The sequence below is a fragment of the Panthera leo genome, chromosome F3, assembly GCF_018350215.1.
Source record: "Panthera leo isolate Ple1 chromosome F3, P.leo_Ple1_pat1.1, whole genome shotgun sequence".
In the NCBI taxonomy this organism is placed as follows: Eukaryota; Metazoa; Chordata; class Mammalia; order Carnivora; family Felidae; genus Panthera; species Panthera leo.
The window spans coordinates 4,019,683-4,042,803 of record NC_056696.1 but is presented as its reverse complement, the minus strand read 5'-3'; the positions used below and the strand labels follow the sequence as shown (position 1 = coordinate 4,042,803).

Here is a 23,121-nt window from a genome sequence, read left to right as displayed (position 1 = left end):
TGCCAAGAAGAAATCTGCCTCCCGGGGGATAAGTCAGAAATACCCTTCATGTCTCCTCTTTGACCCCATAAACCTGAGACATGACTCTAATGATATCCAAGAGTTGAGACATCTGCCGGACGAAGATGCGGAAGCAAGACAGCTAACCACATGAGCCAGTGGCTCCCTCTCTGAAATCAACCCTGGAGACACCATGACAGACAGAGGGAAGTCCGGATCTGATCTGAGGCTCTAACACCCTAAACCCTGTAAGGAAAACCCAAAGAGCCTGCAGGCTATTGTAAATCTGTGTATAGAGAAGAGTTTCAACCCGAGGAAGAGGGTGGCCCCACGAGCAGTGTGCCGGCCAGTGTGGGGAGGGGGTTAATTCCTCTTCTTGTTTTTCTTCCGTACTTCCTTCAGAGCAACCCATAAAGGTAGGACCCCAACTTCCTTCGGAGCAACCCGTAAAGGTAGGACCCCATATAACAACGCAGCACAGAAGCTGTACGTGAGAAGTAAATGTGCCACCCCTCCCCACCAACTCCAGGGTCTGCAAAGATCACAGCATTGTCATTGATGAGAGCAGGGGGGAGGAGGGAGGCAAGCCTATCTATGAGAAATTATGATCACAAAAAGTGAAAAGGAGTTTATAAAGGTATTCTAGCTGATTTGGAAAAGAAACTAAAGGAGCTTCTAGAAAGAAATACAGTAATTGAAATTAAAAACACACAAGACAGGGGTGCCTGGGTGGCTCAGTTGGTTAAGTGTACAACTCTTGATTTCAGCTGAGGTCATGATTTTGCTGTTCGTGGAATCGAGCCCTGCATTGGGCTCTGTGCTGACAGCATGTAACCTGCTTGGAATTCTCTCTTTCTTCCTCCCTCCTTCCCTCCCTCCCCTTTTCTCCCTTGCACCCCGCCCCCCACCTGCTCACTTGCTCTCTACTCAAAATAAACTTAAATTTTTTTTTTAAAAACACACTGCACAGGTTTAACAGCAAACTAGACACTGCTATTATTGGAATTAGTGAAATAGATATGTCAAAAGAGATTAACCAGATTGCAGCCTGGAGACATGGAGATGGAAAACAAGCCAGGAAGGTTATGAGACATGGAGGACAGAGTGAGATTTAAATAATCTAAATTGAAGTTCCAGAAGAGAAAGAAAACAAGTGGGCACAGATGGTACATGAGAAGTAATGGCTGGGAATTTTCCAGTACTGGTGAAAATCACTAATCTACAGAACTATAGGGACCAGGGAATTCCAAGCAGAGTAAATAAAAATAAATTCACACTCAAATGTAACATAACCGAATTGGAGAACATCAAAACAGAAGAGCTCAAAAGCAGCCAGGGGGCAAAGACTGATTGACTTCAAGGAAATAGCAATTAGGCCACCAGCAGAAAACAGGAGACTGTATCCTTCATGAGCTGAAAGAAAATACTACATTTCTGGAATTCTATCCCCAGCACAATTATCTTCCAAGGATGAGGTGAAATAAAGACATTTCAACCAAACAAAACCAGAATTTGCCATCAGCACGTGATCACTGAAGGAAATTCTACAGAATATACTTCCACCAGGAGGAAACTGATCTTAGATACAACTCTGAGTAAATAATTGAGGCGCCTGGGTGGCTCAGTTGGTTAAGCGTCCAACTCTTGATTTTGGCTCAGGTTACAATCTCACAGTTGGTGAGATTGAGCCCTGATTCAGGCTCTGCACTGATGGCATGGAGCCTGCTTAGGGTTCTCTCTCTTTCCCTCTATCTCTGCTCCTCCCTCTCTCAAAGTAAACATTTGAAAAAAGAAGTGAAGGGGAGGGGTCAAGATGGCAGAGCAGCATGGAAGCTTTTTGCTTCTCTCATCCCTGAAATGCAGCTAGATCAACACCAAACTATCTGGCCAACCTAAAAAATTGATATGAAGGTTAACACAACAGTCTGCACAACTTGAACCACAGAACTCAGCAGATAAGCAGTGTGGAGAGGTGAACTAGGGGAGAGAGAAGCCACAGAGGGTAGAGAGGTGTTTTTACTTGCGGAAAGAAGATGGAGATGGGGGAGAGTACAGGAAAAGCACTCCCCCCGAAAGCAGCTGGAGAGAAAGAGAAAGAGTGGAAACACCCATAAGGGACTTAACAAGAAGGGGAGAAAGGAGAAAAAAGAGGGTTTAAATACCATTGAGAGTCTATAAACAGGGGTCACAGTCTGAAACTCCACAGCTCTATACCTGGCAGAGCTCTGGTGGGAAGAGTGAATCCCCAGGAGCAGACAGTGAGGTCTGAGGGGTCCTCGGGCCACACAGGAAGAGGCAGTTCCTCTGCTGAGAGGACATTTGGCAGAGGCTATGTGGCCTTCCCACAGGCAAAGGTCTCAGTGGACCCCAGAGAACAGCCACATTTGCTGGTGTTGGAACAAGGATGTTAAGGTGTGGTGAAGCCTGGCACCAGAAGTGTGTTGTGATTTACCATAATTCTTGAAACACTGCTGCTACATGATTGAGTGAACTTTTTCTGGGGTGGGCTGGCACCTGGCTACAGTCTCTGGGCATCTGCAGCAGTGCAGTCATGTGAATGTTCCTGGCTGTGGGCTGGCACCCAGCCATTGCTTGGCAAGACCTTCCCCCAGACAGTCTAAGTGGGTCAAAGCTGCAGGTCCCTCAGAGGTGAAGGGTTTGGAAACACAACCCCATCTGAGATAAAACTCGGGAGGGAGGTGACACCTGGCAGCCTGATGGCTTGGTCATGGAAAGTGTAAAAGCAGGGAGTGGACTGGAGCTGGAGACAAGGGAGGGGTGATTGATTGCCAGTTGGCAAGAGCACAGAGTTCTGATACTAGAGACTGGGTAGCTGGGTGATGCCATTTTCACCTCTCCCACACATGCACATACACATGTACACTCACCACAATGATCCACCCCAGTAAACTAAGTGCCTATCTAGTGGAGAATGGAGGAAGATGTGTGAACCAGAATTTAGAATCACAATAAGAAGAATACTAGCTGGGGTTGAAAAAAGCATAAAATCCCTTTCTGCAGAGATAAAAGAAGTAAAATCTAGTCAGGACGAAATTAAAAATGCTATAACCGAGATGCAATCTTGAATGGATGCCACGGCAGCAAGGATGGATGAAACAGAGCAGGGAATCAGCGATATAGAAGACAAACTTATGGAGAATAATGAAGCATAAAAAAAGAGAGAAACTAAGGCAAAAGAGCATGATATAAGAATTAGATAACTCAGTGACTCATTAAAAAGGAATAATATCCAAATCATAAGGGTCCCTGAAGATGAGAGAAAAAGGGGTAGAAGTTTTATGTAAGCAAATCATAGCAAAAAACTTTCCTAACCTGGGAAAAGACACAGACATCAAAATCCAGGAAGCACAGAGAACTCCCATTAGATTCAACAAAAACTGACCATCAGCAAGGCATATCATAGTCAACTTCACAAAATACACAGACAAGGAAAGAATCATGAAAGCAGCAAGGGGAAAAAAGTTCTTAACCTACAAGGGAAGACAGATACGGTGCACAGCAGACCTATCCACAGAAACTTGGCAGGCAAGAGAGGAGTGGCAGGATATAGTCAATGTGCAGAATTGGAAAACTATGCAGCCACAAATTCTTTATCCAGCAAGGCTGCATTCAAAATAGAGGGAGAGATAAAAAGTTTCCCAAACAAAAAAAAACCTAAAGGAGTTCGTGACCACTAAACCACCCCATAAGAAATTTTAAGGGGGACTCTCTGAGGGGAGAAAAGATGAAACAAAACAAAAAATACCAAAAGCTACAAAGACTAGAAAGGACCAGAGAACACCACCAGAAACTCCCAACTCTACAGGCAACACAATGGCAATAAATTCGTATCTTTCAGTACTCACTCTAAATGTCAATGGACTAAATGTTCCAATCAAAAGACATAGGGTAACAGAATGGATAAGAAAACAAGATCCATCTATATGCTGTTTACAAGAGACCCATTTTAGACCTAAAGACAACTTCAGATTGAAAGTAAGGGGGTGGGAGAACCATCTATCATGCTAATGGTCAACAAAAGGAAGCTGGAGTAGTGATACTTATATCAGACAATCTAGATTTTAAAATAAAGACTGTAACAAGAGATGAAGAAGGGCATTATATCATAATTAAGGAGTCTATCCACCAAGAAGATCTAAACATTTATGCCCCCAATGCAAAACACCCAAATATATAAATCAATCACAAACATACAGAAACTCACTGGTATTAATACCATCATAGTAGGGGACTTCAACACCCCGCTTACAGCAATGGACAGATCATCTAATCAGAAAATCAGCAAGGAAACAATGACTTTGAATGACACAGTGGACTGGATGGACTTAACAGATATATTCAGAACATTTCATCCTAAAGCAGCAGAATACACATTCTTCTCGAGTGCACATGGAACATCCTCCAGAATAGATCCCATACTGGGACACAAATCAGCCTTCAACAAGTTCAAAAAAGATCATACTGTGAATATCTTCAGACTACAATGCTGTGAAACTTGAAATCGACCACAAGAAAAAAATTGGAAAGACAAATACTTGGAGACTAAAGAACTTCCTACTAAAGAATGAATGGGCTAACCGAGAAGTTAAAGAGGAAATTAAAAAGTACGTGGAAGCCAATGAAAATGATAACACGACAGCCCAAAACCTCTGGGACACAGCAAAGGTGGTCATAAGAGGGAAATATATAACAATCCAGGCCTTCTTAAAGAAGGAAGAAAGTTCTCAGATACACAACCTAAACTTACACCTTAAGGAGCTGGAAAAAGAACAGCAAATAAAACCCAAAACCAGCAGAAGACAGGAAATAATAAAGATTAGAGCAGAAATCAATGCTATCGAAACAAATAAACAAAAAACAACAGATCAATGAAGCCAGGAGCTGGTTCTTTGAAAGAATTAATAAAATTGATACCCCTATCCAGTTTGATCAAAGAGAAAAAGGAAAGGACCCAAATAAATAAAATCAAGAATGAAAGAGATCACAACCAACACTGCAGAAATACAAACAATAAGAGAATATTATGAGCAATTATATGCCAATAAATGGGGCAATCTGGAAGAAATAGACAAATTCCTAGAAACATATACCCTACCAAAACTGAAACAGAAAGAAATAGAAAATTTGAACAGACCCATAACCAGTAAGGAAATTGAATTAGTAATCAAAAATCTGCCAAAAAACAAGAGTCCAGGGCCAGATGGCTTTCCAGGGGAATTCTACCAAACATTTAAAGAAGAGTTAACACCTATTCTTTCTAAGCTGTTCCAGAAAAATAGAAATGGAAGTAAAACTTCCAAACTCATTCTGTGAAGCCAGAATTATACTGGTTGCAAAACCAGACAATGACCCCACTAAAAGGAGAACTACAGACCAATTTCCCTGATGAACATGCTTTCAAAAATCCTCAACAAGATACTAGCCAACCGGATCCAACAATACATTAAAAGAATTATTCACCACTACCAAGTAGGATTTATACCTGGGATGCAGGGCTGGTTCAATATCTGCAAAACAAACAATGTGATTTATCACATCAATAAAAGAAAGGAGAAGAACCACATGGTTCTCTCAATAGATCCAGAGAAAGCATTTGACAAAATACAGCATCCTTTATTGATAAAAAAAAAAAACCTCAATAAAGTAGGGCTAGATGGAGCATACCTCAAGATCATGAAAGCCATATATGAAAGACCCACCGCTGATATTATCCTCAACGGGGAAGAATTGGGAGCTTTCCCCCAAAGGTCAGGAACACGACAGGTATGTCCACTCTCACCACTGTTATTCAACATACGATTGGAAGTCCTAGCCTCAGCAATCAGACAACACAAAGGAATAAAAAGCATCCAAATTGGCCAGTAGGAAGTCAAACTTTCACTCTTTGCAGACGACATGATACTCTATATGGAAAACACAAAAGATTCCACCAAAACACTGCTACAACTGATCCATGAATTCAGCAAAGTCTCAGGATGTAAAATCAATGCACAGAAATCAGTTGCATTTCTTACACCAATAATGAAGCAACAGATAAATCAAGGAATCAATCTCATTTATGATTGCACCAAAACCCATAAAATAACTAGGAATAAACCTAACCAAAAATGTAAAATCTATATACTGAAAACCATAGAAAGCTTATGAAAGAAATTGAAGACACAAAAAAGTGGAAAAATATTCTGTGCTCCTGAATTAGAAGAACGAATATTGTTAAAATGCTGATACTACCTGGGGCACCTGGGTGGCTCAGTTGGTTAAGCGTTTGACTTCAGCTCAGGTCATGATCTCACAGCTCGTGAGTTTGAGCCCCATGTTGGGCTCTGTGTGACAGCTCAGAGCCTGGAACCTGCTTCAGATTCCGTGTCTCTCTCTCTGCCCCTCCCCCACTTGTGTGCTTGCTCGCTCTCACTCGCTCTCTCAAAAATAAAACATTAACAAAATTTTTAAAAATAAAATTAACGTCTATACTACTCAAAGCAATCTACATATTCAATGCAATCCCTATCAAAATAGCACCAGCATTTTTCACAGAGCTAGAACAAACAATCCCAAAATTTGTGGAACCAGAAAAGACCCTGAATAGTCAAAGCAATCCTGAAAAAGAAAACCAAAGCTGGAGGCATCACAATTCAAGACCTTCAAGCTGTATTGCAAAGCTGTCATCATCAAGACACTATGGTACTGGCACAAGAGCAGACACTTAGACCAATGGAAAAGAATAGAGAACCCAGAAATGGACCCATAAACATATGACCAACTAATCTTTGACAAAACAGGAAAGAATATCCAATGGAATAAAGGCAGTCTCTTTGCAAATGGTGCTGGGAAAACTGGACAGGGACATGCAGAAGAATGAACCTGGACCACTTTCTTACACCAGACACAAAAACAAACTCAAAATGGATGAAAGACCTAAACATAAGACAGAAAGTCATCAAAATCCTCAAGGAGAAAGCAAGCAAAAACTTTTTGACCTCGCCTGCAGCAACTTTTTACTCAACACGTCTCTGGAGGCAAGGGAAACAAAAGCAAAAATGAACTACTGGGACCTCATCAAAATAAAACCTTCTGCACAGCGAAGGAAACAATCAGCAAAACTAAAAGGCAACCAACAGAATGGGAGAAGATATTTGCAAATGATATATCAGATGAAGGGTTACTATCCAAAATCTATAAAGAATTTATCAAACTCAACACCCAAGAAGCAAATAATTCAGTGAAGAAATGGGAAAAGACATGAATAGACATTTTTCCAAACAAGACATCCAGATGGCTAACAGACATCTGAAAAAATGTTCAACATCACTCATCATCAGGGAAATACAAATTAAAACCACAGTGAGATATCACCTCACACCAGTCAGAATGGCTAAAATTAACACCTTGGGAAACAACCAATGTTGGCAAAGGTGTGGAGAAAGAGGATCTCTTTTGCACTGCTGGTGGGAATGCAAACTGATGAAGCCATTTTGGAAAACAGTATGAAGCTTCCTCAAAAAGTTAAAAATAAAACTACCCAAGGACCCAGTAATTGCACTTCTAGGTATTTATCCAAGGGATACAGGTGAGCTGTTTCAAAGGGGCACGTGCACCCTCAATGTTTATAGCAGCACTATTGACAATAGCCAAAGTATGGAAAGAGTCCAAATGTCCATCAACAGATGAATGGATAAAGAAGATGTGGTATATATATAAAGTGGAGTAGTACTCAGCAATCAAAAAGAATGAAATCTTGCGATTTGCAACTACATGGACAGAACTAGAGGGTATTTTACTAAGCAAAATTAGAGAAAGACAGATATCACATGACTTCACTCATGGAATTTAAGATACAAAACAGATGAACATAAGGGAAGGGAAGCGAAAATAATATAAAAACAAGAAGGGGGACAAAACATAAAAGACTCTTAAATACAGAGAACAAACTGAGGGCTGCTGGAGGGGTCCTGGGAGGGGGAATTGGCTGAATGGGTAAGGGTCATTAAGGAAAACACTTGTTGGGATGAGCACTGGGTGTTATACATAGGATATGAATCACTGGAATCTACTTCTGAAATCATTATTGCATATGCTAACTAACTTGGATGTAAATTTAAAAATAAATGAATAAAATTAATAAAAAAATGAATTCAGAGACAGAAAGAAATCTAGTATATCAATAGCACTAATGAAGAAAGAGGATTTCGAGAGGGAAAAGTGAAGAATTTAAAAAACGAACACTGTCAAACAGAAATAATAATGTATTTTGGGGTTAAAGAAGAATAGAATTAAAATACATATCAAAATTACATATGGAGGATGGAGATCCTTGTAGTATTCAGGAAGAGGATAAAGCATTCACTATTGTTCAGACTTTGGCCAATCAGATTAAAAAGGCAAGTAACGGTTAAGCGTATATTCAATGTTGATCTGTGACAGAGATAGCATAGAAGATCCCCTGAGGAGAAGAGGAACTATTCAACAGTGTAACTGGAAAAATTGTAATCTATAAGGTAAAAATAATGAAAAGGACGCCTACCTTATACTACACACAGAAATCAAGTCCAGATGGACAGGAAATTAAATGAAATTTAGGGAGATGGCTTTCAGACGCTACTTTTCTTAAACAAGACTCAGGAAATGCTAAACAAAAACCACTACCATGATTTCTACTCATCAATAGACACCTTACATTGAAAAGACACGCTGTGTGCTGGGTGAAGGTGCTTATATACCTGAGAAAAGAGTAATAAAAATATGTAAAGGATGCCTATGAATCAATAAAAAGACAGTAACTGGATAGAATAATGGGAAAAACAGAACGTTTTGAGAGGAGACATATTGCCGGTAAACATATCACATGATGCTCAAACTTGCTAAAAACCAAGAGTATCAAGACCACGGTAAGGTATCTTCATACCCATTTAATTAGTAAATATCAAGAAGTGTGATAATACCAAGCCTTAGAAAAGATGTGGATCAATGGGATATTTTATCCATTGCTGTTGGGAGTGTAAATTGGCCCCACCATTTTGGAAAATAACTTGTCACCACCCTCAAAACTTAGGTATTGTACACAACTTATATATAATCCAACAATTTCAGTCCTTTTTCTATACTCAAAAGAAACTTTAATATATTGATACCCTGTGATTTGTACAAGAATGTTCATAATAGCGCCGTTTGTAATAGCAAAAAAACCAAAACCTGGGAACAACCAAAATGCCAATCAACAGGAGAACCAATGAAGAAGTTATGGCATGTTCCCACCATGGAATACTACATCATAAGGAAAAAGAAGTAACAACTTCTACAAAAAAAGGAATCTCATAGGCACAATGTTTAGTGACAGAACAGAAGGTAAATTAACTATAGCCACAGAAAGCATGGACACATACTGTTAATAATGTTGGATCTAAAAGCCAATCCCGACAATTCTACTCCTGGGTGTGTACTTGAGAGGAAGGAGAAATTATTTTCCCCAAACCACACATACAAGAATGTTCATAGCAACCTTATTTAGGATACTCAAAACCTGGATGCAAAGGAAACGTCCATCAATAGGAGAATGGATAAATGATTGTGGCACATTCCCACAATGGAATGCTACATAGCAATGAAAAAGAACTAATAATTGCTACATGAGAAACATGGCCTAGTCTCCTAGACACAGTCCTTAGTGAATGAAGCCAAATGCAAAAAACAATGGCCTCTTATAAATGGTCACATTTATATGAAAATCTATACAGTTAGGCAAAACCAATTTGTAGTGGCAAAGGTCAATTTCTTCTGGTGGAAGTGAAAGCTAGGAGGGAAGTACAAGGGAGGTTTCTGGGTTTTGGAAATGTTCTATATCTTGAGCTGGGTGGTAATTACACAGATATATATGTATAAAAATTCATTGACCTGAACATTTAAGATTTGCACACTTTTTGTAGTTTATATTTTAATCACTTAAGAACAGGATCCAGAAAACAATGTAATATTTTATACCCTTTGTAAACATTTCAAAAATGATTGCCACTAACTAATAATATTCACATGTGATAAAAACAAGAAAGGATGAAAGAAGAAAGGGAGGGAGGGACAGAGAGGGGTAAACAAAATTCAAGATGGCGGTTACCTCCAAGGGGAGCACAGTAGAGAAATACCAACGATTTCTTGGGTTGGGTGGTGGCTTTATTAGTGTTTTTAATTTTATTAAAAAGCAATTCATTTAAAATAAATAGGAGGACCAGGTATGAACCAATGGTGACAGTGGGTCATGACTCAAGGGTTATGATTAATCTAATTTTTGATATCTGGGGTCATTTTTACGATAGAAATAAATATCCATGCACAGGTTATTTACCTGATAACATTTCCTAAATTGGTTAAACTTAAGTTAACTTGTGATCCTTCCCTCAGTCTGTCTCCTTCAGATCCTGAAGATTTCTGCCTTTCACTTCCTGCTAAATCCACCAAATTAATCGTGGATTGCTTGGTGAGGTCTCTGTCCAGGAAAACCTGTGTGGGAGAGCACCACAGTCACGTTATCAGAGTGGTAGCAGGCTACATATGAAGTCAGTCCAGTTCACATTTTAAAACATTTTTTTCTATTTGTACTTCACACTCAAAAGCATATAATAAAATTTAAAACATTTAATATTACTGGGGCGCCTGGGTGCCTCAGTTGGTTAGGTGACCGACTTGGGCTCAGGTCATGATCTCCCGGTTCGTGGGTTTGAGCCCCATATCGGGCTCTGTGCTGACAGCTCGGAGCCTGGAGCCTGCTTCAGATTCTGTGTCTCCCCCTCTCTCTGCCCCTCCCCTGCTTATGCTCTGTCTCTCTCTGTCTCAAAAATAAATAAAAACATTAACAATTTTTTTTTTTAAAAGAAAGCAGTCCAGTTTCATTATTTTGCACACAGCTCGCCAGTTTTCCCAACGTGGTTTATTGAAGAGACTGTCTTTTCTCCCGTTGCATGTTCTCTCCTCCTTTGTTGTAGATTAATTGCCCATAAAAGTGTGTGTTTATCTCTGGCCTCTCTGTTGTGCTCCATTGATGGTTGTATCTGCTTCTGTGGCTTTACCATACTGTTGATTGCTATAGCTTTGTAGTATACTTTGAAATCTGGGATTCTAATTCCTCCAGCTTTACTCCTCTTTCTCAAGACTGCTTTGGTTATTTGGGCTCTTTTGTGGTTCTGTACAAATTTTAGGATTATTTGTTGTAGTTCTATTAAAAAAAAAAAGCAACAGTACTGGTATTTTGTTGGGGATTGCATGGGATCTGTAGCTTGCTTTGGGTAGTGTAGACGTTTTAACAGTATTTGTTCTTCCAACCCTTGAACATGGAATGTCTTTCCATTTCTTTGTGTCTTCTTTGGGGCGCCTGGGTGGCTCAGTCAGTTGAGCGTCCGACTTCAGCTCAGGTGATGATCTCGTGATCATGTGTCAGCACAGAGTTGCTTTGGAGCCTCTGTCCCCCTCGCTCTCTGCCCACCCCCTCCTTGCTTGCACGCATGCACTCTCATTCCTTCTCTCTCTCTCAAAAATAAATAAACGTTAAAAAAAATTATGTGTGTCTTCTCCAGTGTCTTTGATCGATGTCGTATAGCTTTCAGAGGACATTTCTTTTTATCTCCTTGGTTTAATTCATTCCTGGGTATTTTATTCTTTCTGCTAGAATTATAAATAGGATTGTTTTCTTAATTTCTCTTTCCACTCGTTTGTTATTAATGTGTAGAAATAGGAATCTGTAGACTTCTGTATACCTATTTTGTATCCTGAAACTTTACTGAATTCATTTATTAATTCTAGTAGTTTTTTGGTAGACTTTAGGTTATTCCATGTATAGTATCATGTCGCCTGCAAATAGTGAAAAATTTTACTTCTTTCTTACTTATTTGGATACCTTATATTCTTTTTCATGTCTGATCATCTGATTGCTGTGGCTAGGACTTCCACATGTTTGTTTTATTTTTTTTTTAAATTTTTTAAAAATATTTATTTATTTTAAAAGACATTTTTTTTAACGTTTATTTATTTTTGAGACAGAGAGAGACAGAGCATGAACGGGGGAGGGTCAGAGAGAGAGGGAGACACAGAATCCGAAACAGGCTCCAGGCTCTGAGCTGTCAGCACAGAGCCCGACATGGGCCCCGAACTCACGGACCGTGAGATCATGACCTGAGCTGAAGTCGGATGCTCAACCGACTGAGCCATCCAGGCGCCCCTATTTTTCTAAGTTTTTTTTTTAAATTTAAATTTTTTTTTTTTTTTAGGACTTCCACATGTTGAATAAAAGTGTGCACATCCTGTCTTGTTCCTGATCTTTGAGGAAACGCCTTTGGTTTTTTTACCACTGAGTATAATGCTAGCTGTGGGTTTTTCACATGTGGACTTTATTATGTACATTGAGTTATGTTCCCCTTAAATCCACTTTATTGAGAGTTTTCCTGATGAAAACATGTTAAGTTTTGTCAAGTGTTCTTTTCTGCATCTGTGAATCATATGATTTTTGTCCTTCATTTGTTAATGTGGTACATTACGTTGATTGATTTGCAAATCTTGAGCTACCCTTGCGTCCCTGAAATAAATCCTACTTGATTGTGGGGAATGATACTTTTGTGTATTGTTGAATTTGGTTTGTAGAAGATTTTTGCATGTATGTTCATCAAGGATATTAATCTTTAACATTTTTTAATTTGCATCAAGATGATGCTGGCCTCCTACCGTGAAAAATTTGGAAGGTTTCTTTCCTATTTTTTGGAATAGTTTGAAAAGAATAGGTATTAATGCTTCTTTAAATGTTTGGTAGACTTCGTCTGTGAAGCCATGTGGTCCTGCGATTTTGTTTGCTGGGAGCTCTTTGAATGCCAATTCAGTGTTGTTCCTGGTTATTGGTCTGGTCAGATTTTCTATTTCTTCCCAATTCAGACTTGGACTTGTGCATTTCTAGGAATTTATCCATTTCTTCTATCCATTTGTCCAATTTGCTGGTGTATAATCTTTTGTAGTAGTCTTTGTAGAGAGAGAGTGTGTGCACGTGGGGGAGGGCCAGAGGGAGAGAGAGAATCCCCAGCAGGCTCCAATCCCAGTGCAGAGCCTGATGTGATTTCAAACTCCTTAAGTTTCTTGAGGTGTATTTTGTGGCCTAGCATGAAATCTACCCTGGAGAATGTTTCATGTACACTTGAAAAGAATTTGTATTCTGCTGTTCTTGGATGGGATATGTATCTGTGCGATCCATCTGGTCTCATGTGTCACTCAAAGCCACTGTTTCCTTGTTGACTTTCTGTCTGGACGATCTGTCCACTGACTTAAGTGGGGTGTTGAAGTCCCCTCCTATTGTTGTATTACTGTCAATTTCTCCCTTTATGTCTGTTAATATTGTCTTTATATATTTAGGTGCTCCTATGTTGGGTGCAGACAGATTTACAACTGTTATAGCCTCTTGTTAGAGTGATCCCTTTATCATTATGCAATGATGTCTCTTGTTACAGTCTTTGTTTTAAAGTCAATTTTGTCTACCCTAGCATTTGTTTTTTGCTTCCACATGCGTGGAATATCTTTTGCCATCTTTTCACTCTCAGTCTGTATGTATCCTTAGGTCTGAAGTGAATCCCTGAGGCAGCACACAGTTGGGTCTTGTTTGTTTCTTTTTTTATTCCATTCAGTCACTTTATGTTCTTTTGATTGGAACATGTAGTCCATTTACGTTCATTTTTTCGAAGTTTTGGTTTAAATTCTAGTTAGGGGCGCTTGGGTGGCTCAGTCAGTTGAGCGTCTGACTCTTGGTTTGGGCTCAGGTCATGATCTCCCAGTTAGTGAATTTGAGCCCCACATCGGGCTCCATGCTGACAGCGCGGAGCCTCCTTGGGATTCTCTCTCTCCCTCTCTCTCTGTCCCTCCCCTGTTCAGGCACTCTCACTCTGTCTTAAAATAAAATAAAATAAAATAAAATAAAATAAAATAAAATAAAATAAAATAAAATAAAATAGTAAGTAAATAAGTTCTAATCAGTTAACATACAGGGTATTATTGGTTTCAGGAGTAGAACTCAGTGATTCATCACTTACAACATCCAGTGCTCATCCCAACAAGTGCCCTCATTAATACCCATCACCCACCTAACCCATCCCCCACCACCTCCCTTCAGCAATCCTCAGTTTATTCTTTGTCGTTAAGGGTCTCTTATGGCTTGCTTCCTTTTCTTTGTCCCCCCTTACCGTATGTTCATCTGTTTTGTTTCTTAAATTCCACCTATGAGTGAAATCATATGGTATTTGTCTTTTCTCTGGCTGACTTATTTTGTTTAACATAATACACTCTAGCTCCATCCACGTTGTCGCAAATGGGAAGGTTTTATTCTTTGTGATGGCTGGGTAGTATTGCATTGTGTGTGTGTGTGTGTGTGTGTGTGTGTGTGTGTGTGTGTGTGTGTGTACATACATACCACATCTTCTTTATCCATTCATCAGTTGATAGACATTTGGGCTCTTTCCATACTTTGGCTATTGTTGATAGTGCTGCTTTAGACATCAGGGCGCATGCACCCCTCCGAATCTATTTTTTTGATCCTTTTGGTAAATACTTAGTAGTGCGATTGCTGGATCATAGGGTAGTTCTATCTTTAACTTTTGGGGGAACCCCCATACTGTTTTCCAGAGCAGCTGCACCAGTTTTCATTCCCACCAACAGTGCAAAATGTTCTCCTTTCTCACATCCTCCTCAACATCTCTTGTTTCATGTGTTGTTAATATTAGCCATTCCTACTGGTGTGAGGTAATATCTCATCATAGTTTGGATTTGTATTTCCCTGATGATGAGTGATGTTGATCATCTTATGTGTCCGTTAGCCATCTGGTGTCTTCTTCGGAGAAATGTCTATTCATATCTTCTGCCCATTTCTTGACCAGATTATTTGTTTTTTTGGATATTGAGTTTGGTGAGTTCTTTATAGATTTTGAATACTAACCCCTTATCAGATATGTCATTTGCAAATATCTTCTCCCATTCCATTGGCTGCCTTTCAGTTTTGTTGATTGTTTCCTTTGCTGTGCAGAAGCTTTTTATCTTGATGAAGTCCCAATAGTTCCTTTTTGCTTTGGCAATGTGTCTAGTAAGAAGTTGTTCCGGCCAAGGTCAAAGAGGTTGCTACCTATGTTCTCCTCTAGGATTTTGGTGATTTCCTGTCTCACATTTAGGTCTTTGTCCATTTTGAATTTATTTTTGTGTGTGGTGTAAGAAAGTGGTCCAGTTTCATTCTTCTGCATGCTGGTGTCCAGTTTTCCCAACACCATTTGTCAAAGAGACCATCTTTTTTTCCATTGGATATTCTTTCCTACTTTGTCAAAGATTAGTTGACCATATAGTTGTGGGTCCATTTCTGGGTTTTCTATTCTGTTCCATTGATCTGTGTGTCTGTTCCTGTGCAAGTACCATACTGTCTTGATGACTACAGTTTTGTAATACAGCTTGAAGTCTGGAATTGTGATGCCTCCAGCTTTTCGTTTCTTTTTCAGGATTGCTTTCGCTATTCAGGGTCTTTAGCAGTTGCATAGAAATTTCAGGATTGTTTGTTCTAGCTGTGTGAAAAATGCTGGTAGTCCATTTACATTTAAAGTAATTATTGATAAGTATATAGTTCTCGTTATTTTGTTAGTAAACAAAATGTATTGCTCTTTTCCTTTGTGATTTGATAACTTTCTTTATTGTTGTGCTTGGAATCCTTTCCCTTTATTTTTTGTGTATCTTATGGGTTTTGGGTTTGTGGTCACCATGAGGTTCACATGTAAATTCAGTGTAAATAATAGTCTATTTTACGTTGATGATTGCTTAAGTTGAAACACATTCTAAACGCTCTACATTTTTCCTTCCCCTCTACATTTTATGTATATGGTGTCATACTTTACATTTAAAAATTTTATGTATCCTTTAACTGACTTTTGTATATATAATTTTACTACCTTTGCCTTGTAACCTTCATACTAGCTTTAGTAGTGATTGATTTATCACCTTTATGTCTGGTTTTACCAGTGACATTTTTTCCTTGCATAATTTTCTTAAAAAAAAAAAGTTTATTCATTTTGAGAGATGGCATGCACACACACGAGCGAGGGAGGGGCAGAGGGAGGAGTGAGAGAGAATCCCAGGCAGGTTCTGCACTGTCAGTGTAGAGCCCAATGTGGAGCTTGAACTCACCAACTGTGAGATCATGACCTGAGCGGAAACCAGGAGTTAGATGCTTAACTGAGCCACCCAAGTGCCTCTCCTTGCGTAATTTTCTTAATTCTAGTTATAGCCTTTTCTTTTCCATTTAAAGAAGTTGTTTTAACATTTTTTGTAAGGCCAGTTTAGTGGTAATGGTCTCCTTTGACTTTTGTTTGTCCTGGAAGCTAACTAGCTAGCTAGCTAGCCAGCTATTCATTCATTCATTCATTCATTCATTCAGAATGGGAGAGAGCACTTGAGCAGGGGAGAGAGAGAATCTTAAGCAGGTGCCAGGCTCAATCCCACAATCCTGGAGTCATAATCTGAGCTGAAATCAAGAGTCAGATGCTCAACTGACTGAGCCACCCAGGCACCCCTGTCCTGGAAACTCTTTATCTCTCCTTCAATTCTGGATCATAACCTTGATGGGTAGAGAATTCTTGATTGTAGGCTTTTCCTTTCTGTACTTTGATTATATCGTGCCACTCCCTTCTGGCCTGCCAAGTTTCTGCTGAAAAATCAGCTGATAGCCTTATGGGGTTTCTCTTGTATGCAATTATTTGCTTCTCTCTTGCTGTTCTCTAGACTCTCCCTTTGTTATTCATTTTTGACACTTAAATTTTTATGTGTCTTAGTGTGGACCTCCTTGGATTCATCTTGTTTAGGGTTCTCTGTTTTTCCTGGACCTGGGTGTCTGTTTTCTTCCCAAGGTTAGGGAAGTTTTCAACTGTTATTTCTTCAAATAACTTTTCTGCCCCTTTCTCTCTCTCCTCTGTCTGGAACCCCTCTAATCCAAATGTTAGTACAAGCTATGCTCATTTAAAAAATTCTTTTTTTTTTTTTTTTTAAATTGCTGTTCAGCTGGCTGCCTTCCATCACCCTGTTTTTCAGATTGCTGATCCTTTGTTCTGCATCCTCCAATCTGCTGTTGATTCCCTCTAGTGTATTTTTCATTTCAGTATATTCTTCAGTTGTGATTAGTTCTTTTTGTTTTTTTCTTTAAACAGAGTAGGAAATTCCTCTTTGTTCGTTTATTTATTTTGGAGAGAGAGAAAATGTGAGTCAGGGAGGGGCGGAGAGAGAGAATCCCAAGCACTGACAGTACAGAACCTGACACTGGGCTCGAACCCAAGAGCGATGAGATCACAACCTGAGCTAAAATCAAGAGTCAGACTCTTAAGCCACTCAGCCACTATATTTCTGTCTCTTTGGTTGAAGGTCTCACTGAGCTCATCCTCCCTTCTCTCCAGTCTGTGTAGCACCTGATGATCGCTTTGAACTCTTTATCAGGCAGATTGCTTATCTCCGTTTTGCTTAGTTCTTTCACTGAGGTTTCGTCCTGTTCTTTTGCGTGGAATATATTTTTCTGTCTTCTCATTTTGTCTGAGCCTTCATCTGTTTCTGTGTATTAGGTCAGCTATGTCTCCTGGTGATGACGGCAGTGGCCTTATGTAGAGGTGTCCCGTGGGGCCCAGCAGCACAATCCCCCCTGGTCAGCAGAACCAGGAACTCCAGGGAGGTCAGTTGTGTGGGCTGCGTGCTCCCTCCTGTGTGACTGGCCGTGGCAGCTGTGGGTGTGCCGGTGGTCAAGGCTGGCTCCCCTCCTCTGGGGCAGGAGTCTTTTTGGATGGATGGGCGGGTGGAACACAGGGTCAGGACAGGCAGGGCTAAGGTGGTGGATGGAGAGCATCAGAACTGACTCCCACAAGGACTGACCAGCTAGGCTGAAGGAGGTCAAGGAAAACAGCACCTTCAGCACTCTCGTTCCCTGAGAAAGCTCCTACAGATCTCTGATCCTCTCACACATGCCTTAAAATCACTGCTTCTGTGCTGGCCCTTTAAGAGTGGACTCTCGGATTCTTTAATTGATATATTTTTAAGTTTGTTTATTTTGAGAGAGAGAGAGAGAGAGAGTGAGGGGGGGGGGTCAGAGAGAGAGAGAGAGGGAGAGTGAGGGAGCGAGACTCCCAAGTAGGCTCTGAGCTGTCAGCGCAGAGCCCAATGCTGGGCTCGATCCCACGAACGGTGAGATCCTGACCTGAGCCAAAACCAAGAATCAGGTGCTTAATCGACTGAGCCACCCAGGTGGCCCTGACTCTTGGATTCTTATGGTGCTTTGCCTCTCCCAGAGTTAAGTCCACTGATTTTCAAAGCCAGGTGTGACAAGGCTTGTCTTTCCGATGCAGGTCTCCAGAGCAGGGGGTGCCCGAGGTAAAGTCTGATACCCTCGCTCGTGAGGGAAAATCTTGGTGCCTGGGATATCCTTCTCGCTTGGGCGTCATTATGCTCGGGCTTTGCTTTCCAGCTAGGTTTCCACTCCTCCTACCCTTCTCAATGGGGTTATCTCTCCGTGTCTTTAGCTGTGGAAGAGCTGTTCTGCTGGTCTTCGAGTCATTTCCATAGTGAGCTGGATCATGCGTAGTCATTGCCTCTGTGTGTGAGGAGGAAGAAACGAGCTCAGGTCCCTCTCCACCACCTTCACAGTCTGCCCTCAAACTTGTTTAAGATGCAGGCTCTGGGGCGCCTGGGTGGCTCAGTCGGTTAAGCGACCGACTTCAGCTCAGGTCATGATCTCACAGTCCATGAGTTCAAGCCCTGCGTCAGGCTCTGTGCTGATAGCTCAGAGCCTGGAGCCTGCTTCAGATTCTGTGTCTCCCTCTCTCTCTGACCCTCCCTCATTCATGCTCTGTCTCTCTCTGTCTCAAAAATAAATAAACATTAAAAAAACAATTAAAAAAAAAAAGATGCAGCCTCTTATTTAAGCTTCCCAGCATTCCTGCAGAATCGCATTTTACAGAATAGGAAACGGAGACTGAGGGCAAGGAAGTTATTTCCCGAAGTTTCAAAGCCGGTAAACAAAGGGTCAGGTATAGTCCAGTGTTGTCCCACTATTCCTGATCAGAGCAGGGCAACCTTCATTTGTTCCCATTCTGTCTGTGACTCGGGCTGTGGCGTAGGGAACAGAGATGGTGAAATCCCAGCTCCCTGCACCGATTGCCCAGGCTTTGTAAATAACTGTTTCTGAATCTGGCCGGTGACGATCTAGAGTTCACTCTCTGATATCTACCGAGGAGTACGGAGGGGAAAAATGTGCTCGGTTTTATCAGAGATGCCAGTTAGTGGAGAGTTACATGGGTGAGCTAGTTTCGAAGGCTTTATCTTGCAACTTGCATGAATCGGAAAGGTAGTTGAGTATCTGGTGTCCTCCAGGCTCAGGGATCTGAAAGCTGGTCACCATCGTACTGGGGAGCCAGGGTGGAGAGAGGCAAGGTGCCTCCCTTCCTCCTGTTCCTGACCCCGGAGCCCCTGGTTGGAAGCAGCCACCGTAATCCACAGGTCAAATCTGAAAGGATTCCGGAACGCCCACCAGCTCCTCGTGCCCTCGGGAACCCTCCCCGCAGACCCCACGCCTGGTGGGGAAGCGGGACGGCTGCCTTCCCGCACATCTCACCTGCCTGAACTGAATGGTGATAACCATATGAGACCGGCTGCTGCTGGCGTTCATGTTGGTCGAGGCCGTGGTCCTTATTTTTGTCCCTTGCTCCATCAGCCTTTCAATCTGCGCGTAGTTCCCACAGGGCACTGACTTCAGGCCATCCACATAAAAGCCCAGGTGTTGATCCTCCCTTACTTTTAGTCCTCCGGGTTGCTTGGTTCTAGACAGCAGGTCTCGTATCTGCGGAAAAAAAGAGTATAAACTTCAGGAAGCCAGGGATTTCCATTTACGTCGCTCTTACGCCTCTGCCTAGGCTATATTAAATTTAAAAAAAACTTATCAGGGCCCCTGGGTGGCTCCGTTGGTGAAGCGTCCGACTTCAGCTCAGGACATGATCTCACAGTTTGTGAGTTCGAGCCCCGTGTGGGGGGCTCTGGGCGGACAGCCCGGAGCCCGCTTTGGAGTCTGTGTCTCCCTCTCTCTCTGCCCCTCTCCTGCTCGTGCGCTCTCTCTCTCTCTCTCTCTCTCAAAAATAAATAAACATTAAAAATAAATAAATATTTATTGAACGAATAGATGCTAAATTTCGGTAGGTACTGGACACTCTCATAATTTAGGTAAGTAAGCAATAGGGGAACAGCCAACACGAGGGAAATCTGTTGTAACTGCTGGCGTAAGCCTAGTTTTCTGAAACTCAGTTCCAGTATTTTCTAGTACCTCAGGCAGCCCATCCGGCCTGTGAACTCCCTTCCTGTGGAACCAGTAGATCCTGACATAGTTCCTGACATAGGAGAGGCACTCCGTGAATGCTTTTTCACAGGACGGTGTAATCAGAGCGAGGCTAACGAATAATGTTTAACACACTGTATGTTGTGCATTAGAAGCGTCTGGAACCACTTCTACAGCATGACGAGATATTGGAGTGGGTGTGCACGGGCGTCTGGCTTTCAACAGGTGCTTCTAAAACATTTATGCTTGAAACCCTTATTCTCTTATTGCCATGAACGTTCTCCCAGGAGCCTTGTTAACCGTTTTATTTGATTAGCAACTCCTTTGGGGATAACATAGAAACACACCATCCTAGCCCCGGTCTGAATTACCACAGAGTCTCTATTACAAAGTGGTGACATTTTACTGAAAACAGTGACAACTAAAAATAAAAATAAATAGCAGAGACTAGCGTGCTGAGTACCCAAGGTCAGCAGAAGGCCTGATGCACCTGGGGGGGGATCATCATCCCCCAAATGCCACCACCCCGAACCCTGCTTTCAAGAGAAACTGATTCAATCCCGACGGTACTTGCGCCAGTCAAGTCTAACAAGAGAATGAGGGTGATTCTTTGAATCTTCTTGTCGGAGATTCGTGAGCTGTCACACCTAGACCACGGCCTCGGGTGCAAGCCCCTGTTGCCTCTCACCCAAGAAAAGCCACTTCGGACAAGGCCAAGTAGGTCCTGCTGTGGGAGTCTGGTAGAGGCAGAGGCCCCCAGAGGGGTGGTTTGGTGTCTTATGGTACCGAGACGTCTGGGCTGGGAGCCTGAAGACCTGGGTTCTCAGTCCTTGTTTTGCTTCCGGCCTGGGAGTGCTTTGGAAAATCTCTTATTTTCCTAGGGTTCATAATAGGAGGGGGCGGATTAAACGATCTCTGAGATCTCCCCCAGGTCTGTTGCTCCACAGCTCTGCGTCCTAGAACCAAGGCAAGATCGCAGAGGGAAGCTCAGGCAAGCCAAACTAAGACAGTGGACATAAGGTGCCAGAGACAGGGGCAGATCCTGGTGCCAGCGCCCTCCAGGGAGTTTCTGGAGATCAGAATTGGGTGACTCTCATAAGACCTTCTTCACTCACCTGGGCTTTCCCGGGACTCCCCTAACGCTGCCTCTATTTGGCACGCCTTCAAATCCAACTTGCCTCTGCTGCTAGAGAACGCTCCCAGAATCCCAGTCCGATTATCCGATTTCCCTGTAAGATCCTCCACTGGGCTTCTCCACTGCCTGCAGGACAAAGGCCCCTCGCTCTCAGGCAGGGCCTATCTTTGGCTTCCTCTCCTGACGTCCCCACCGTGCATCCAACTCCGGCTACCCAGAGTACTTACTCACTGCTCCCTTCAGTGCCATGCGCTTTCCAGTATTTTTCGACTGGTGAACACTAATCGTGGCCCAAAGTGCCCCTATCTGTGCCCCGAGCCTTCCCGCAGCCTCGCCAAGCTCATACACGTCTCTCGAGGCCCAGTCTGAGTCCAGCGTTGACCGATGTTGCCAAACATGCCAGGCAGTCACACATTCCCTCCTCTCTGCCCCTTGCGCTTTACTTTTCATGCCGCACATGTAAGGTATCACTGTCTGGAGAGGTGTTGTAAGCTCCCACCAGACTCCTCCATGGCGGGAGTTAAGTCCCGGGACTCACTCGTCCTCAGAGTCTGGTATGATGTCTGAAACATCACAGGTACCTAATAAACTTCACTTTAAGTACCTAGAGGAAAAATACCAGAGGCTCATGGAATATGAGAAACGGAAATGTTCCTAAGATGTCCTGTGTTCTCATTTTAGAGACAAGAAGACAGAATTCTAGACAGCGTATCATCATAAACAGATATCAGTAGGGAGACCACAATGAGATGCCCACCAGAAGTTGGTAATAAAAGAAATTAAATTGTCTTCCTAAAGTTATTGGTGTAAGGTAAAGGAGCCATACTATCTTCCAAGTCTTAGCAACTTGAAAGAAATAGAAACTTCACCAGTGACCTTGACATGAGAACCCATTTGGAATCCACAACTATATGGTCAGTCAATCTTTGGCAAAGCAGAAAAGATATCCCATGGGAAAAAGACAGTCTCTTCAACAAATCGTGTTGGGAAAACTGGACAGCAACATGCAAAAGAATGAGGGGCGCCTGGGTGGCTCAGTCGGTTAAGCGTCCGACTTCAGCTCAGGTCACGATCTCGCGGTCCGCGAGTTCAAGCCCTGCGTCGGGCTCTGGGCTGATGGCTCAGAGCCTGGAGCTTGCTTCCGATTCTGTGTCTCCCTCTCTCTCTGCCCCTCCCCCGTTCATGCTGTGTCTCTCTCTGTTTCAAAAATAAATAAACGTTAAAAAAAAATTAAAAAAAAAAGAATGACACTGGACCACTTTCTTACACCATGCACAGAAATAGATTCAAAATGGGTAAAGACCTAAATGTGAGACAGGAAACCATCAAAATCCTACAGGAGAACACAGGCAATAACCTCTTTGGCATCAGCCCTAGCAACTTCTTTCTAAATATGTCTCCTGAGGCAAGAGAAACAAAAGCAAAAATAAATTATTGGGACTTTACCAAAGTAAAAGTTTTCTGCACAGCAAAGGAAACAATAAACAAAATTAAAAAGCAACCCATGGAATGGGAAAAGATATTTGCAAACGACACATCAAAAGGATAGTATCCAAAATCTATAAAGAACTTATCAAACTCAACACCCAAAAACCAAATAATCCATTTTAAAAAGGACTGA

General features: G+C 41.8%; 1 protein-coding gene across 1 annotated transcript in view; it reads right to left on the bottom strand.

The window, feature by feature from the left end:
* Positions 1-23,121, bottom strand: part of LOC122212184 (kinesin-like protein KIF28P) — a 73,679-nt gene that overhangs the window by 25,996 nt on the left and 24,562 nt on the right. The window contains exons 5-6 of the mRNA XM_042925902.1: positions 19,652-19,876; positions 10,355-10,509 (exon numbers count right to left, since the gene is read on the bottom strand). Of these exons, the coding sequence (XP_042781836.1) occupies positions 10,355-10,509; positions 19,652-19,876 (380 nt within the window). The remainder of the gene's footprint in view (positions 1-10,354; positions 10,510-19,651; positions 19,877-23,121) is intronic.